This window comes from Schistocerca nitens, chromosome 6, assembly GCF_023898315.1.
Source record: "Schistocerca nitens isolate TAMUIC-IGC-003100 chromosome 6, iqSchNite1.1, whole genome shotgun sequence".
NCBI lineage: Eukaryota > Metazoa > Arthropoda > Insecta > Orthoptera > Acrididae > Schistocerca > Schistocerca nitens.
The window spans coordinates 549,994,598-550,014,886 of NC_064619.1; the positions used below are offsets into that span (position 1 = coordinate 549,994,598).

The 20,289-nt window shown below is 43.7% G+C and overlaps 1 protein-coding gene across 2 annotated transcripts in view; it reads right to left on the minus strand.

The window, feature by feature from the left end:
* Positions 1–20,289, minus strand: part of LOC126262510 (lachesin-like) — a 971,377-nt gene that overhangs the window by 124,000 nt on the left and 827,088 nt on the right. For both annotated transcript variants that reach the window (XM_049959183.1, XM_049959182.1), the window contains exon 7: positions 1,420–1,594. In XM_049959183.1, coding sequence (XP_049815140.1) covers positions 1,420–1,594 — 175 coding nt within the window. The remainder of the gene's footprint in view (positions 1–1,419; positions 1,595–20,289) is intronic.

Here is a 20,289-nt window from a genome sequence, read left to right on the forward strand (position 1 = left end):
GCCACAGGATTAAAGGTTTAGCTTTGTAATTTATCCACAGTTATTAATTGATACACGAAGTCTTTCGGATTCTTTTTTAAACGAATAAAATATTACTGATAAAAGTATGTTTACGTTTGTTTTCTGTCAAGACACAACAAATGCGGCATTCGTACAGATTTCTGTTTATTTCAGTTTAATTTCTTAACAATTGTGACTTAAGGAGAGGAACCCCTTTGAACCATAAACAACGATAGATGAATTTCACTTATGTTGAACTACCGAAAATGAATAGGCTAATTTTATGACGACAAGATTTTACGGTATTTCCATTACAATGGAACGCTTTTAAACTTTTTTCTGTTCCACAGTTTCAATAATAGATATTTTTTATATAAACCACAAAAAACTCTTAAATAAAAAGTTATTTTGCTGCAGTCAATCTCCATATTTTTCTAAATGCACGATACTGTTATGAAGAAATAAATGCGTGACAGTTATGTTACGTTGGCTGCACAAAATCAGACAAAACTCATCAGCAGGCATTTCATACTTGACGGAAGATACTATGGCCCTAGACATCCAGGTGCTTAGAACCGGAAAGTGCGACGTGACGCGACAGATGAGCAACACATCTGTGAAAAGCTCCACCGAATTTTCACTGTGATTTTAATTTCGCGGCCGATCGGAGGAAGGAAAAACTATAGCCCTTGTAATACATATTAAAACTGTACGTAATACAGGTATTAAAACAGATTTATACTGAGCCTTGAACTTCAATGCTACACGTTATATGCATTGGTTCGAAATTCCTTTCCTGGTACATAAAAAGACGGCACATTGAGTCCAATTTCAGTTGTGTTTCGGTGTTGAATGATGTCATGTCGCACACCAGGCTCTTTTGCGAAGACAGCGTAAACCGTGTGGTTAGCATACTTTGTAATCACAGACGTGGTTGATACCGCTTTGAGCTGTTCAGTTTGCCAGAGGATGAGAAAAAGTCGAAACTAGTTGCACAATAATAAAAGTTTTTCTGATCACAGCTCATGTGGTAATATGAAAAAAAGTCCTTTTAAACAGCCATATAGAATTATTCCAAAGGTAAACTGCTTCTGCACTTACAATATTTTTCAGTAAGTATGAAGACAGAAAAGTTGTTAGACAATATCAGTGAGAGATATTTTGCTTGCTATAATAAAGTGGATATGCATTTTACATTTAACCGTAAGTCTAATTTGGGTCTGACGAAAACGGGAAGTATTGGCATTTAACGTAAGGCTGAGCGCTCATTTGCCTTGTTTGTAAACGAAACAATGTATTCAGAATATCGAGTCCCATGGGAGTAAACAAGTATACTTCATCTCAGGAAATAATCAAGCATAGGATGCAATGTAACTAGGGCAAAGTGAGTAAGTATGTCTAACAAGTAGAGAGACTCACCCGAGAGTTCCATGTACTTCTTTGCGCGGCCGAGGGAGTTTTCCGCGACGCAGCTGTAGTTGCCGAAGTCGGTTGCCTGCACGTCTCGGATGGTCAGCGTGTGCTTGTTGCCACGTGTCTCCATAGAGCGGCGCTCCGTGGGGTCCAGCATCAGGTTGTCCTGGTACCACATCAGCTGCAACAGAAACCCAGTACGTCACTGGCGAATCTGGTGTAACTGTGAACTGCTGTACGTTGACGACGACTTGATAACAGGTCCATGCTTGCGTGTGTAAAGTCAACAACTTTGAGACACTTCACATGAACACCGCAATTTTTATTTGCTGAACAACCGAACTCCACCATTTGCTCAAAACTACCCTTACCGCTAGTGCCATGACTCCACAACTAGCAGCACTGTAAAAGTATAGCTGTAGGGGGTCTATACAGGGTATTTGGAAATTCCCGTTACAAACTTCTTGGACCTGTAGAGGGGAATAAGTTCATAACATTTTGAGTAGGACCCATGCCCCGAAGGTTTCCGTGTTGCAGCTGTTTGAAAACATATTTGACATACAGGCATGCATCAGGGTAGTCATTGCGGGGGGGGGGGGGTGGATGCCCCGGATTGGCTGATATCATTTGACCTGGTAAGAACCTCATTCACGTGTCAGTGAGTGTTAGAGCAACATGGCTGAGTACAAGTTTGCAGAATACACCGACATGATCCTTCTGTATGGCGTCCGCAGCTCGTGGTCTTGGGGTAGCGTTCTAGCTTCCTGCTCACGGGGTCACGGGTTCTACTCCCGACGGGGTCAGGGATTTTCCCTACCTCGAGATGACTGGGTGTTGTTGTGTTGTCTTCATCATCGTCATTCCTTCCCATTACCGTCGGAGGAAGGCAATGGGAAACCACCCCCGCTACGATCTTCCCTAGTCGGCGGTTCGGGTCTCCCGCATCGTTCCCTACGCTCCTCGGAGTATGGGACCTAATCAACATCATTTGTATGGCGAAGTTGACGTTAATGAAAAATCTGCTCGTCGCCTTTATCAAGATCATTCTCGACAACGTATGACTCCATCGAATACCCTTTTCGCCACAATTACGGAACGGCTTCGAGAAACGGATACCTCCAAAGACAGTTGTGCTCCAAGGAGACACCACACACCCGAATTGGAAGAAGCTGTACAGCAACATTTTGAAGAGAATCCGTTAACGAACACACGAGGAGTTTCTTTGACTATAATAATTGTAAACCAAGTTATGTTATGAATCACGCCAAATCAGTCACTTGTAAAAGGAGGTCGCGTTACCAACATGTTTTCAAATGGTTGTAGCATGGAAACAGAACGTACCGGATCATGGGTTCCAATTCAAAATATTATGTCATCACTCCCCGTATAAGTCCTAGAAGTCTGTAACGGGAATTTCCGAACATCCTGCATGAATAATTTTTCCTTTTATTATTTTGTTATAATCATCATATTAAATGATAAATGTCAGTACCTTCATACATTGCAAGAACATAAATGTTTTAATTTATCTGCATCCAACTTTGTCATGAGGGAGCTTACTTGTAAGAAACGAAACTGAGCAAATACGAGGTAGAGCGGTGACAAATACGAAGGCTGATTATTGACTTGTGGCACCGCTGCTATGTTGATTTTCGTGCGTATAGACATGGATAAAACTTTGAATCATTTTGTGTGCCGTATAGTGTGGGCTGAGAAAGACAGTGATTGATACGGAGGAAAGTAAGAGCTGTGCGCTGTGCCTCATACGTGGAAGGACTAAGTCTGATTTCGCGTGAGCAATGGACGCAAATCGGTGGTTCCCTGGTGAAAACATTGTGTGTGCACTATATCACGTTTGAACACTTCGAGGACTATGCTTTGATGTGATTGCCGCCCAGAACAGTGTCGTGTCAGTGATACAACTGAAACTGTTTCGTCGGTGTTCCAGAATAGGGCATTGTCCTGTATATAGTATTGTACAGTACTCCGTAAATACCCAAGTGCGGAGTATTTCAAATTGGGCACACACTTTTACTGAAGTCCCGCGACATCAAGTTCACTACAATATCTGCGGCAATAGAGAATTCTAATCAATACCTGCAACATATTTTTAACTGATTTTGGGACTTTATTTTCAGCGCAGCGTCTGTAAATACCAGCATTGCGCGTCATCTTCACCATAGAATCACGGAATCCTGCAACCAGATCTGGTGTAGTCAACGCCGATTCTGTTTGAAAAAAGGTGCGATCAAGCTCTCAGTTACAGGTGTAACTGAGTACCTGTTTCCTCCTTAAAATAAATTTCTGTTACAGTCGTAATATTGTAACTGTAATGTAAGAAGATCCCTGACAGCTCGCAGCACTGTTGTCAACTTTCAACCGAGAAGCGCTAATGGACCACAATAAGGAAAAATTGTCTAGTAAATACCGGCTCTAAAATACATAACTTAAGAGCTATCAGCACTTGACCAGTAGAAGACATGTGTTTCACAGTAGGGAACAGCAACGAGTGCTCGTAGTTGTTCAGATATTCACTTTAGAGCCCATGTTTACTGGACGTTTCTCTTGTTTTCTTGTTTTCGTATATGATGCCACCTACCAAAATATGAAAACCAAAGACCTCGCAGTAGAAGTGACTGGTTTTACAGTATCGAACTAGATCAACTAGTTGTTGTTGTTGTGGTCTTCAGTCCAGAGACTGGTTTGATGCAGCTCTCCATGCTACTCTGTCCTGTGCAAGCTTCTTCATCTCCTAGTACTTACTGCAACCTACATCCTTCTGAATCGGTTTAGTGTATTCATCTCTTGGTCTCCCTCTTCGATTTTTACCCTCCGCGCTGCCCTCCAATACTAAATTGGTGATCCCTTGATGTCTCGGAATATGTCCTACCAACCACATATATATATATATATATATATATATATATATATATATATATATATATATAAATATAAGAGGAACATAGAATGGGGTGAGGAGATGATAGACGGAGAGGGAAAATAGGGGCAGGACGAGATGAAGAGAGAGGTGGGACGAGAAAATTGATAGAGAAAAGAGAGATGAGGGGATGACAGAGAGAGGGGGAAAGGGAGGGGCAGGAAGAGATGCTGAGAACAGGAAAAGATCCACGTAAAAAGAGGGAAGGATGTGATGGTCTGAAAGAGAGGGAGCAGGAGGAGATGGAGAGCGAGGGGAGGAGGAGAAGATGGAAGGAGGAGGAAATCGGAGACGAAAGAAAAAGAGGGGGAGAAGGGGAGGAGCAGAGACGGGGGTAGAAGTAGGTTAGGATGAACTCCTGTACATCCAATTCCCATTCAAATTAGAAATGTTGCTTTCCCTTTCCTTTCTTTTCCAGTTAAGCAGACTGAGTGACAACATCTCGTGACCAGGAATAGCTACTAAATCAGTAAAATAGAATAAAGTGTATTTATTTTTATTTTCACCGCTACGCCAAAAAAAAAAACTGTTGATAACGAGACAGTAGCTTCGGAAGCCTTACTAGTCCTCTCCGGATATTTTAATTGGTGGGTGGACCACATATGAATAAGCTGTATTCCTTGCATTAATTATTCTTGTGATTTATATAAAGAAGATTTTCGTTTCAATACGGGAAAATGCTGTCCACTTCGTTTTTCAGATTCATAGTAAGTAAGGGGGAAGGACAGAGGCAAATCATAGAAGATGCTTAACGAGTGCAGAACGAAGCTGGGATTTAAATAGTTCAAGACGTCTTCTGGTACCATTGTCCGAAGCATTTAATATCAGTTTTATTACAGCGACAAATTTCGAAACTATATCACCGATGCCTTCGTTGACTTAATTATATACTTTTGTGATAGAGACTCATGCAATCACAATTGACGTGGTTCTCAAAATGGTTCAAATGGCTCTGAGCACTATGCGACTTAACTTCTGAGGTCATCAGTCGCGTAGAACTTAGAACTAATTAATCCTAACTAACCTAAGGACATCACACACATCCATGCCCGAGGCAGGATTTGAACCTGCGACCGTAGCGGTCACGCGGTTCCAGACTGCAGCGCCTAGAACCGCACGGCCACACCGGCCGGCGACGTGGTTCTCGATGAGTATTTATTTTGTTCAGGTTGAAGTACGGAATAAGGAAATTGCAATACCGAACGGAATATAGAGTATGCGGCATAAACCTGCTGTTTCTGTAACAATATATCCGACCAAACAGCGAACCTGATGATTTACAACTGCGTTGATTAACAGATTTTGTATCGGTATCTGTACCACTTGATCCTACGAGCACGTCTTCCAAAGACTCTTACTTTAATTTTTGCGCCATAGAATCAATGTTGTAAATTGTACACAATTCCATGATGTCATCTCATACTCTGCGAAATGGACACATACGAAGTCCACGTTGCACTTGGCTGTCAGAGGCGGAACAGTGGGAAAATGGAAGGTGACTGCTGTGGATGGGTCAGCATGTTCCGCTGAGGTATTGATCAAAGATTTATTCCAAGTCACTACAACTGCGTCGCTTTCTGCGCCATATACGCCTGTCACGCTCATTCCTTGTGCGGCACGTTAACGGTTTACTCCGGCGAGTACAACGCCACGTGAACGTAACCTAGTTTTCGTATTCTTGTCGCTGATACAGTGCGTGGCGTCGACTGCGTCAAAAGTCTCTGTCTTCACAACTTTACATATCCTGTAGTAACGTCCACCTAAACTAGAACTCACGCCAAGTCGGGCCATTATTCTCAGCTACTTTTTCAGCCTCGTCTGTCTGTATGCCATAACCTGCAAGTTTATTTTTCGTTTATGGACTCACAATGTTACCCTGTTACATAAAATCTTAGACGACATGGAGTTTATTGTCGTCCAACTTAAATTAGAGTCCCGAACCTTGTCTATCGTCTTGTAGAAAGGTCGTTACGTTATGTAATACTCGATCTTCACCTTTTCTGCCGGAGACTAGAATCCGGCAAGTGCAATTTAGGAAATTCAGGAGAAATATTGCAGCATATTAGTGCTATAATGAGAGTTGCGTGCATATGATACAGTTGGAAGACCATGATTTGGGTATCAGTCTTAACGCGGGCAATAAAATTAATCTGAGCCTTGCTTCATGCGGCCCTCCGTGACTTTCTTCTCCTGTGCCAGCCTCTTCTTTCAGAGTAGTACTGGCGCCGATCCTCGATTATTTGCTGAACACACACACACACACACACACACACACACACACACATATATATATATATATATATATATATATATATATATATATGTGTGTGTGTGTGTGTGTGTGTGTGTGTGTGTGTGTGTGTATATATATATGTATATACACTCCTGGAAATTGAAATAAGAACACCGTGAATTCATTGTCCCAGGAAGGGGAAACTTTATTGACACATTCCTGGGGTCAGATACATCACATGATCACACTGACAGAACCACAGGCACATAGACACAGGCAACAGAGCATGCACAATGTCGGCACTAGTACAGTGTATATCCACCTTTCGCAGCAATGCAGGCTGCTATTCTCCCATGGAGACGATCGTAGAGATGCTGGATGTAGTCCTGTGGAACGGCTTGCCATGCCTTTTCCACCTGGCGCCTCAGTTGGACCAGCGTTCGTGCTGGACGTGCAGACCGCGTGAGACGACGCTTCATCCAGTCCCAAACATGCTCAATGGGGGACAGATCCGGAGATCTTGCTGGCCAGGGTAGTTGACTTACACCTTCTAGAGCACGTTGGGTGGCACGGGATACATGCGGACGTGCATTGTCCTGTTGGAACAGCAAGTTCCCTTGCCGGTCTAGGAATGGTAGAACGATGGGTTCGATGACGGTTTGGATGTACCGTGCACTATTCAGTGTCCCCTCGACGATCACCAGCGGTGTACGACCAGTGTAGGAGATCGCTCCCCACACCATGATGCCGGGTGTTGGCCCTGTGTGCCTCGGTCGTATGCAGTCCTGATTGTGGCGCTCACCTGCACGGCGCCAAACACGCATACGACCATCATTGGCACCAAGGCAGAAGCGACTCTCATCGCTGAAGACGACACGTCTCCATTCGTCCCTCCATTCACGCCTGTCGCGACACCACTGGAGGCGGGCTGCACGATGTTGGGGCGTGAGCGGAAGACGGCCTAACGGTGTGCGGGACCGTAGCCCAGCTTCATGGAGACGGTTGCGAATGGTCCTCGCCGATACCCCAGGAGCAACAGTGTCCCTAATTTGCTGGGAAGTGGCGGTGCGGTCCCCTACGGCACTGCGTAGGATCCTACGGTCTTGGCGTGCATCCGTGCGTCGCTGCGGTCCGGTCCCAGGTCGACGGTCACGTGCACCTTCCGCCGACCACTGGCGACAACATCGATGTACTGTGGAGACCTCACGCCCCACGTGTTGAGCAATTCGGCGGTACGTCCACCCGGCCTCCCGCATGCCCACTATACGCCCTCGCTCAAAGTCCGTCAACTGCACATACGGTTCACGTCCACGCTATCGCGGCATGCTACCAGTGTTAAAGACTGCGATGGAGCTCCGTATGCCACGGCAAACTGGCTGACACTGACGGCGGCGGTGCACAAATGCTACGCAGCTAGCGCCATTCGACGGCCAACACCGCGGTTCCTGGTGTGTCCGCTATGCCGTGCGTGTGATCATTGCTTGTACAGCCCTCTCGCAGTGTCCGGAGCAAGTATGGTGGGTCTGACACACCGGTGTCAATGTGTTCTTTTTTCCATTTCCAGGAGTGTGTATATATTGTAGTGTCACGGAATAGTAAAGAGTCAGAAACGTGGAATATTGTCAAAGTTTCGTTGCCTATGCCGAGAGCCAGAGGCAGTACGGTAGCCAAGAGGTAGGCGGGATGCGCATGTATGGAATGTGTCGTCATGCAGGGGCAATGGCCTGGTTACACACAACTGGCGAGAGAGAATTGCTTAGCACGCGGGTTTTTGTTAAACGGAGACTTTCGTAGAGTGCAAGACAGAGGAATAGCGTCAGCTGTACTGCATTTCACAACTTTTGCCGTAACAACACATAACTCTGTCGCAAGAACACCTAAGGGGTGAGTACGACAGATGAATCAGCAGTATAAGTGGAACAAATGCGTTCAATACAAACGAGCATGACGTCAGGACGTCGCTCGTGCTTCCTTTAAATACGCCAGCTTTGATAGCAACAAGGCACTCGCAGTTCGACTTGCAGTTAGGTGTGTACTGGGTCGCTGCGTAGCGCTCAGCTCGGTGATCGACATGTTAATCTTTATTAAGGAGATGTTGCAGTAAGGGCGGCCCATCCAGCAGCAGACGTGAGGGGACAGCACCAGCTCTGGTACTCGGCAGACTCGCTCGCCGCCAAAGCTGACCACATCTGTGAGCCATCGTCGAAATAGTGCGGGGCCTAGGCCCTGTGCATCCGCCGTGACAACCGGGTGAACCGACGACGCTGGGGGACTACAGCCCATTCCGCCCGTCCACCGCGGACGAGCCACCATGAGGAGCAGGGAAGAAGACGGGGTGGAACAGAGTACACTCCGCACTACGAGAACGCTTCTCGTGCCGACAGCGACAGGACTCCAACCCGGAGCCTCTACGCGCAACGGCTTGCTGTCCACAGCCGAGCTGGCTGCTCAGCCGGGCGCCGCCACCCACGCGCGGCCGAAGTAAGGACATTCCTCCGCTACGTCACAGCATGCGGCGCTGCGCTAGCAATACTGTGCGGCCCGGATCTGGCGTCATCGCTACGAGTCAGCGGGGACTCGGGGAAGGTCGTTGATATCACCAAACCACATTGTACTCGGCAGGAATAAAGGCGTTATGAATTAAAAATGTTTCTTTGGCGTTTCTGACGCTTCTACAGCCATTTCCTAGCATCTTGACAACTGGAGAAGTCACCGATTGGCCATCCAGTCCACTGTAGGCGACCAGGACCACCGGGGGCGCCTACAATATGTATAGGACGTTGGGTGCGAGTAATGTGTCTGTGTGTGTGTGTGTGTGTGTGTGTGTGTGTGTGTGTGTGTATGTGTGTGTGTGCCCTGTTCCCTTTTCTAAGTGGATAAGTCAGTTCAAATTTAGGAAGGAGACAAGGGCATTCTACATCCAATAGGTGCTAGCCTAGAAAAGCACTTTGGTGCTGAAAGGAACATCTAGGCGCCTTACACGAAGAACGCAATTATACAGACTAGGGGAGGGCTGCATTTACTAGCAGCTAATACATGCTGCAGCCCGGGGGCGTGCACCACTAACGGACCCGCCTCAAAAAAATTTATGATAAAAAAACTGGCATTGTTTTAATACTGTGGTGTGGGCTCTCTTCTATTGGGTAAAAATCGTAGACGTTATCTCTTTGTATAGACTTACGTCCCTTAATTTCTTTAACTCCTTCATTGCCCCTGGGAAGTAGCAGTTGGTTGTAATCAAAGTGCTGCTACTCACGGAAGTAAAGTGTAGGCTCTAATCATCATATGGCAGCAAAGTTGGTATATATGCTAGTGCGGAACCGATTTACGCTGGAAAAAATTTGGATCCAAATTTGGTTACCAGTCTGGCACTATGCACTGTTTCTAAGACGGTGTGACATCCACGCTGTCACTTGGCATGCCATAACATGTATGGCTATCGAGAAGAGAGACGTGTGCTGTTACTGAAAAAGCTTTACGCGATCTGCAGCAATTACAGCGATGCAATGAGAGGGTATCGCCGACTGAGAGGTCTGAGGAGAGGCCGACACCATTAAATGGTTAAAGAACATAAAAATGAAATCCTATAGCATGGGCTGGTTTGGTGTGTCATCTCAAAGAGAAAGACGCCTTATCCTCGAGTAAGTTTCTCAAGAGGATTTGGAATTTTGTGGTAAATTCTATGGTACCAAACTGTTAAGGTCATCGGTCCCGAGGCTTACACACTACTTAATCTAACTTAAACTAACTTGCTAAGAACAACACACATACACGCTTGCCCAAGGGAGAACTCGAACCGGGGGAGGGGGGGAGGGGGGGGGGGGGGAGCCGCGCGAACCGTGGGAAGGCTACCCCGCGCGGAACTGAAGAGGATGTTGGTGTCACTGACCATGCGACACGTGTCCCAGATAGTGCTAGCGCTCGTCCAGTGTCACGAGAATTGTCCATCGCATGGTCAGTAGCATCGAAAGATCTGCGGACTGTATTCATAGAAGATCCAAACGGCATAGCAATTGAAACGTCGTGCTCCGCTGTAACGTTCTGAATTTGCTCTTCCGTTTCTGGCAAGGTTCGAAGTTGATGACATGTGACCGGGCAGTTTTCTATGGAGTGATGAGGCACATATTACACTACACGGTGCAATGAATACATAAAACTGCCGAATTTGGGGTTCTGTTAAACCGCGTTTTGTACAAGGGGAGACACTACACTCACCGTAAGTAACTGTGTGATGTGGATACAGGAGTGTCTCTATTCCGGTCCGTTCTTCTTTGAAGAGAATACACCCAGAGGACCTGCCATGTGTACCGTGACGTCTGCTCGTTATCGAGGCGTCCTTGTACAACATATGATTCCTGCTCTCGAAGAGCATATCTGTGTGAAGATGGGGCAAAACCGCATGTCCCTCGCTCTATGAAAGACCTATTTAATGCGACCTTCCACGAACATGTTATCTACAGAGGTTTTCCAGATGCGTGACCTGCAAGATCACCTGATCTGAATGCATGTAACGTTTGGCTCTGCGGATATCTAAAAGAACTCGTTTACCGTAGACACCTTCGGTCTCTACTCGATCTGAAAGCCAGTATACATGAAAACATTGATCAGATTCTACCGGAACTGCTGCGAGCCACTGTCGATCACGCCGTTATATGGCTGCAGCATCTCGACGACGTCTCAGATGCTCATAGTGAACACAGTGTGTAAGTGGCGGCTAATAATAAAATAAACATTATGATGCGTTTCTCACTTGTTTGACCTTTTCTGTCCACGTCCCATTCCTAATCCGTTTCTTGCATTCACAGTGCCAGATTTGCACCTGCTCAGTAAAATTAGATCTAATTTTCTTCCCAGCGTAAATCATCTCCACATTAACGCATTAGCATGTCTACCAAGTGTCGCTACCGTACTATATTACACTACTGGCCATTAAAATTGCTACACCACGAAGATGACGTGCTACAGACGCGAAATTTAACCGACAGGAAGAAGATGCTCTGATTTGCAAATGATTAGCTTTTCAGAGCATTCACACAAGGTTGGCGCCGGTGGCGACACCTACAACGTGCTGACATCACGAAAGTTCCAACCGATTTCCCATACACAAACAGCAGTTGACCGGCGTAGTCTGGTGAAACGTTGCGATGCCTCGTGTAAGGAGGAGTAATGCGTAGCAAGACGTTTCCTACTTTGATAAAGGTTCGATTGTAGCCTACAGCGATTGCGGTTTATCGTATTGCGACATTGCTGCTCACCTTGGCCGAGATCCAATGACTGTTAGAAGAATATGGAATCGGTGGGTTCAGGAGGGTAGTACGGAACGCCGTGCTGGATCCCAACGGCCTCGTATCACTAGCAGTCGAGATGACAGGCATCTTATCCGCAAGGCTGTAACGGATCGTGCGGCCACGTCTCGACCTCAGAGTCGGGGACGTTTGCAAGACAACAACCATCTGCACAAATAGTTAGATGACGTTTGCAGCAGCATGGACTATCGGCTCGGAGACCATGGCTGCGGTTACCTTTGACACTGCATCACAGACAGGAGCGCCTGCAATGGTGTACTCAACGACGAACCTGTGTGCACGAATGGCAAAACGTCATTTTTTCGGATGAATCCAGGTTCTGTTTACAGCATCATGATGGTCGCATCCGTGTTTGGGGACATCGCAGTGAACGCACATTGGAAGCGTGTATTCGTCATCGCCATACTTGCGTATCACCTGGCGTGATGGTATGGGGTGCCATTGGTTACATGTCTCGGTCACCTCTCGTTCGCACTGACGGCACTTTGAACAGTGGACATTACATTTCAGATGCGTTATGACCCGTGGCTCTACCCTTCAGTCGATCCCTGAGAAACCCTACATTTCAGCAGGATAATGCTCGACTGCATGTTGCAGGTCCCGTACGGGCGTCTGTAGATACAGAAAGTGTTCGACTGCTGCCCTGGCCAGCACATTCTCCAGATCTCTCATGAACTGAAAACGTCTGGCCAATGGTGGCTGAGCAACTGGCTCGACACAATACGCCAGCCACTACTCTTGATGAACTGTGGTATCGTGTTGAAGCTTTCATGGGCAGCTGTACCTGCACACGTCATCCAAGCTCTGACTCAATGTCCAGGCGTATCAACGCCCTTATTACGGCCAGAGGTGGTTGTTCTGGGTACTGATTTCTCAGGATCTATGCTCCCAAATTGCGTGAAAATGTAATCACGTGTCAGTTGTAGTATATTATATTTGTCCAACGAATGCCCATTTATCATCTGCATTTCTTCTCGGTGTAGCAATTTTAATGGCCAGTAGTGTACAAACTAAACTTGGCCTCCATGAGTAGCTGCACATTAATTATAACCAGCCGGTATGCTACCCATGGTAGGTTCCGAGAGAACAAGTGGGAATTTGCTGCATGACATCGCACAACCATTAGCAGGGAAGCCTGCTAATGGTTTTCCGTATTCCTATGATTACAGGGTGCAGCTACAAGTTGAGCCGTCTTCAAGTTTCATTATCAACCCTCCGCTCCGCATTGTCGTATCTAATTAGTTCGCGCTTGCAGACAGGCAATCCAAAGATCAGATATGCAAAGCCGTCGAAACTCCCTGGACAATACGGCAGGGAGTAGCACGCCGTATTGGAGCACCTTGACGTCTGGCGCGTCATGAAGGGTGCCGTTACTCAGTACCTGTACTGGGACTTACAAACTTACAGAGCTGCCCCGGCTACTGATGTGTGTGTTTTCTGTACGGCTTCTACAGCTTCAGCACTCGTCTTCTGAAACTCATAAGGTATACCACGCTTTCCTGCAGTGGGATAGTGGGAAAGAACACAGCGCTAAATATATATTCTTTTTATATTCTTACTCCCGACATTGATTAAAGTAACCATACATTGATGTCTTTCTCTCCAAAACATAAAAATTATAAAAATAAAAAGTCGTAGTGAATGGTTATAAGGATTGGGTCAAAATTCACCTGTTTAGATCCCTTACGCCCTGTCGTCAGACTTCCGCTGGCATTTGCACTGGTAAACTGCTACTACTTCTAAAAGAATGGGTATCTGAATTGTGTCAGTCTGATATGAGTTCAGTTGCGCGGAAAGCCTGCTTTTTCCATACCTTACTTCATCCATATAAGAAACCAAACAACGTCAAAAACTTTTTTTTTCCTTATATCGTTTTCGTTCTATGAATGTACCTGTCACTTATGATCGAAACACTAATGCAAAAAGGTAATTTCCAAAACAGAAGTTGTTACAAAAAAACAGGTTTCAAACCTTCATGTTAGAAGACAAGCTCATGATTCTGGAATCGTACTGAAAGTGCTTTTTTAAGACAACTAAATTGGAAAAATATAAGTAAATGCATTAGATGTAGGTGAAAGTCGGTTAGTAAAGAAAATTAAATAGAAAACAGAAATGTGATTCTGTCTTGATCGAATACAAATTCTGTTTCTAATACGCAAAACTTTCCGGCGAAGTTTCGCCGTCTTCAGTAGGTTCATTTATTTTCTCCGAAAAATATGTAAAGAAATTTTTCTTGATGAAACATAGTTTGATATCATATTTGCATTTATAAAATTATTAACAGAAAATCTATGTTAGTACCAAATGCTACTGTTAATGTGACTGTCTGATAGTTTCAGTACAGCTGGTTTTAGCTCCAGTCATCTACAGTTGATCAAATTTTTTCAGTACTATTTATGAAAATGTTAGGCATAAAATTGAAGTGTTGTCGTTCTTGCTTTGCTACTGTTAGACTGCAATAGTGTCGTAATATTATATTTTCTGCCTCGACTGAGTTGGTTGTTTTTTCATTGGTGAACTCCTGATTGTTGTGTTAAAGTAAAAGTTTTCGAAAGTGTTGTGAGGATCTATGGATTACAAAATTGTTAAGGCTTTCGTGGCCACTTGTTGACAAACTGCCTATTGGCTTCTGTCTCTGGTTCTTCGGCCGACGTTCATCTAATGATTTTTCTGACGTTTCGTCAGCACGAGTGGCTGGCATTGTCAAAGCTTCACCCTCCATTGCCGGTGGTGAAGCTTTGACAATGCCAGCCACTCGTGCTGGCGAAACGTCAGAAAAATCATTAGATGAACGTCGGCCGAAGAACCCGAGACAGAAGCCAATAGGCAGTTTGATCTATGGATTATCAACAACCTTTGTAAGCTGATGAGTAGGGCGGGGGACTCTATATGTAAATGTCCCGAGACCATAACGAAAGACGTCAGTACAAGTAAATATCTGATAAACTGTGTTACAGTGCAACTTAGAAAGCACGGTTTACATATATTATATAGTCTTGAAGAAGCTGAATTAACATCAGTTAAGTACTTTCAACTTACATGCACAGGGCCCCATCACAGGCCTCCGTCCCACTCGCTAATTTACAAAGTTCATTCATGATCAACATATCTCCACAACATTTTCGAAAACTATTACTTTAACCTAACAAATGATCGTTATAGAATAAAACAACAAATCTGTGTTAACAGACAATATTATATAACAACAATACTCATACTCTGACAAAAAAAATACAATAATTTCATTTTATCCCTAACCTATTGGAAAATATACGTACCATTGTACTGAAACTTCCTGATCAACTGAAGAAGACAAACTGGAGCGAAATATCAGCTGTACGGAAAATGTGAGACACTCACATAAACAATATTATGTAATACTGAGGTATATACATTTTTCTGTTAATAATTTTATAAATGTCAGTACAATAATCTCAATATTGCATGTATTATCGTACAAATTTTCTTCACATGTTATTTGACAGAATGTATACGAACCAACGCACAATGGGTTAAAGAAGAAGAATTTGTGTTTGTTCAATGCAGAAGCATTTTTTCTTAATCATATAATAGGGAGCAAACAAGGTCATAAAGAGAGCTTCAACCACAAGATGAATAAGCCTATTGGATTATTTGAAATATGGTTATTTGAATAAATATCTACTTGATTTCAGTATAGGTAGAGCGTGGTTGTTTGATACATTAATTTTGTTATTTTTCAGTTCCCTAACCAACATCTCTGCTTATTCCTCGTGTATCCCGTTATGCAGCCTTAACAAATTATATGAAATGCTCAGTCTTGTGATAATAATACAGCAGGACTACTATTTTATATTTTATTTAGCTGTACCAGTTTCGAGCCATGGCTCATTCTCAAGCAGTACCTAGATAAAAGAAGGTTGTATACCTGGAAGAATCCTGGAGATACTAATAGGTATCAGATGGATTATATAATGGTAAGACAGAGATTTAGGAACCAGGTTTTAAATTGTAAGACATTTCCAGGGGCAGATGTGGATTCTGATCACAATCTATTGGTTATGAACTGCAGATTGAAACTGAAGAAACTCCAAAAAGGTGGGAATTTAAGGAGATGGGACCTGGATAAACTGAAAGAACCAGAGGTTGTAGAGAGTTTCAGGGAGAGCATAAGGGAACAATTGACAGGAATGGGGGAAAGAAATACAGTAGAAGAAGAATGGGTAGCTCTGAGGGATGCAGTAGTGAAGGCAGCAGAGGATCAAGTAGGTAAGAAGACGAGGGCTAATAGAAATCCTTGGGTAACAGAAGAAGTATTGAATTTAATTGATGAAAGGCGAAAATATAAAAATGCAGTAAATGAAGCAGGCAAAAGGGAATACAAACGTCTCAAAAATGAGATCGACAGAAAGTGCAAAATGGCTAAGCAGGGATGGCTAGAGGACAAATGTAAGTATGTAGAGGCTTGTCTCACTAGGGGTAAGATAGATACTGCCTACAGGAAAATTAAAGAGACCTTTGGAGAGAAGAAAACCACTTGTATGAATATCAAGAGCTTAGATGGCAACCCAGTTCTAAGCAAAGAAGGGAAGGCAGAAAGGTGGAAGGAGTATATAGAGGGTTTATACAAGGGCGATGTACTTGAGGACAATATTATGGAAATGGAAGAGGATGTAGATGAAGATGAAATGGGAGATAAGATACTGCGTGAAGAGTTTGACAGAGCACTGAAAGACCTGAGTCGAAACAAGGCCCCGGGAGTAGACAACATTCCATTAGAACTACTGATGGCCTTGGGAGAGCCAGTTATGACAAAACTCTACCATCTGGTGAGCAAGATGTATGAGACAGGCGAAATACCCACAGACTTCAAGAAGAATATAGTAATTCCAATCCCAAAGAAAGCAGGTGTTGACAGATGTGAAAATTACCGAACTATCAGTTTAATAAGTCACAGCTGCAAAATACTAACGCGAATTCTTTACAGACGAATGGAAAAACTGGTAGAAGCGGACCTCGGGGAAGATCAGTTTGGATTCCGTAGAAATGTTGGAACACGTGAGGCAATACTAACCTTACGACTTATCTTAGAAGAAAGATTAAGAAAAGGCAAACCTACGTTTCTAGCATTTGTAGACTTAGAGAAAGCTTTTGACAACGTTAACTGGAATACTCTTTTTCAAATTCTGAAGGTGGCAGGGGTAAAATACAGGGAGCGAAAGGCTATTTACAATTTGTACAGAAACCAGATGGCAGTTATAAGAGTCGAGGGGCATGAAAGGGAAGCAGTGGTTGGGAAAGGAGTGAGACAGGGTTGTAGCCTCTCCCCGATGTTATTCAATCTGTATATTGAGCAAGCAGTAAAGGAAACAAAAGAAAAATTCGGAGTAGGTATTAAAATTCATGGAGAAGAAGTAAAACCTTTGAGGTTCGCCGATGACATTGTAATTCTGTCAGAGACAGCAAAGGACTTGGAAGAGCAGTTGAACGGAATGGACAGTGTCTTGAAAGGAGGATATAAGATGAACATCAACAAAAGCAAAACGAGGATAATGGAATGTAGTCTAATTAAATCGGGTGATGCTGAGGGGATTAGATTAGGAAATGAGACACTTAAAGTAGTAAAGGAGTTTTGCTATTTAGGGAGTAAAATAACTGATGATAGTCGAAGTAGAGAGGATATAAAATGTAGACTGGCAATGGCAAGGAAATCGTTTCTGAAGAAGAGAAATTTGTTAACATCGAGTATAGATTTAAGTGTCAGGAAGTCGTTTCTGAAAGTATTTGTATGGAGTGTAGCCATGTATGGAAGTGAAACATGGATGATAACCAGTTTGGACAAGAAGAGAATAGAAGCTTTCGAAATGTGGTGCTACAGAAGAATGCTGAAGATAAGGTGGGTAGATCACGTAACTAATGAGGAGGTATTGAATAGGATTGGGGAGAAGAGAAGTTTGTGGCACAACTTGACTAGAAGAAGGGATCGGTTGGTAGGACATGTTTTGAGGCATCAAGGGATCACAAATTTAGCATTGGAGGGCAGCGTGGAAGGTAAAAATCGTAGAGGGAGACCAAGAGATCAATACACTAAGCAGATTCAGAAGGATGTAGGTTGCAGTAGGTACTGGGAGATGAAGAAGTTTGCACAAGATAGAGTAGCATGGAGAGCTGCATCAAACCAGTCTCAGGACTGAAGACCACAACAACAACAACAACCTAGATAAAATCAATTTATCAGCGCGCACACACACACACACAAAGACAGACACACACAGTGATTTCCCAAATCGTTTCAGGAACATGCCGGGATGGATCATTTGAAAAGGCAGGGCCGATATCCTTCCGAACCCTTCTCTTATCCAATGGGGCTGACGACCTTGCTGTTTGGTGCCCTCCCCCAAATCCACCAGTCAACCAACTCACTCACTCACACACACACACACACACACACACACACACACACACACACACACACACACTATTACAACGACAAACTTCGAGTTGATGTAGAAGATGTGTCGAAGAACAAAATAAGGATAAGAACCAGTGTCCGGAAATGTCATCCAACGGCGCTACAGATCGTTGAAATTATATGCGTCGGCTCCAATATATAATGACTCGGTGATGATATTACAATCTGTCCGGGATGATGGAGAATGATAAATGTATCAGTTTGAAGTAGGGGTTCGTGATCCGGAAACAAATGAGCACAAAATTATAATCTCACATCGTTCTGATACCTCTGAAAGTGGGATACATGTATCGGTACTATCGTTGCCAAGATTGCAGGGTAGGTAACTTTCAACTGTGTGCTGGACCAAGACTCGAACTCGTGACGGTTGCCTTCGCGGGCAAGTGCTCTACCATCTGAACTACCCAAGCACGACTCACGACCCGTCCTCATAGCTTCAATTCTGCCAGTACCTCGTCTCCTACATTCCAAACTTCACAGAAGCTCTTCTGCGAACCTTGCAGAACTAGCACTCCTGTAAGAAAGGATATTGCGGAGACATGGCTTAGCCACAGCTGGGGGATGTTTCCAGAATGAGATTTTCACTCTGCAGCGGATTGTTCGCTGTTATGAAACTTCCTGGCAGATTAAAACTGTGGGACCAAGTTCGAGTCTCGGTCCGGTACACAGTTTTAATCTGCCAGGAAGTTTCGTATCAGCGCACACTCCGCTGCAGAGTGAAAAAAACTTGGTCCCAAATTCGAGTCTCGGTCCGGCACACAGTTTTAATCTGCCAGGAAGTTTCATATCAGCGCACACTCCTCTGCAGAGTGAAAATCTCATTCTAGGTAACTTTCAACTTTCAGAGGTGGTAGTTTTGACCATAAAAAAGTGTGCAGTTATCATGGACTCTAAAATGCATAACTGAGGAGCTTGGAGCACTTGTTGTTGCTACTGTGAAAGACACTACTCTAGTAAACAAGTCCTTATCACTTTTAAGGTAAGCATTTTGGATCCCATGTTTACTGGACATTTTGTCTTGTTTTGATCCGTACAACCTCCTCCCAGAATGTGGAAAGCAACAATCTTGCTGTAGAAGAGACATAGAGGCGCCTGAGCGTATAATGTCGACGCTCTGTTGTGTCGTTTGGTGTTACATTTCTGGACATGGGTTCCTTTCATCATACTTTTCCTCAAAACACCTTCTACGTTCCCTCGAATTTTTCAAGGTATTTTTGAAACATTATACATATATAATTTTTGGTTGCAAATATCTTTTTATTATAAGATCTTAAATGTTATTTTTTCAGTTACGATTAGTTTTGCCATATTTGTGCATGACTATTACAATGTCGATTTATGTGCCAAGGATACGGTTTCTTATTAATCTTATATCTTTCAGGAAAATCGATTAATACCATTATAAAATTTAGGATTTTCATTTGTTCTGACTTGCTTATCACTAATAAGAAACTGAACAATGTCCTAAATATTGAAGTTCCGTTTTGGCATTTAAAATATTATCTGCACTTTTTTTGTCAAATGCGTCTAGACTTCAATATATTCGAAGAAGTGGCAAGATTAGTGCTACGTCTACTGTACTCTGTCGGTATTCTCGAAGGTAAAACAGATCATAGTTGAAATTTTTGTACAGTTCTCTTAAAATAAAACCTTCATTATTTAAATTCTTTTCATTTTCTAACCTCTTCAGTTCATTGAAACATAAATTGTCCAGAACAATTTTGTAGTATTGATTTATAAGCGTCAAGCGCTTCATTAGAGGCATTTATTTCAGAAATTGTTCTTTCCGTTGGTAGGGCCCTCAGCACATGTTCAGCCTAGGTGTATATAGATACCAAATAAAGTCCTAGATAAGTAAATCACAGTCTGATCAAGTCAAACCACACTAACCTGCAAATTACACGGACTGCGATCGTCCAGTACATATGGTTCTGTAATTCAATAATTT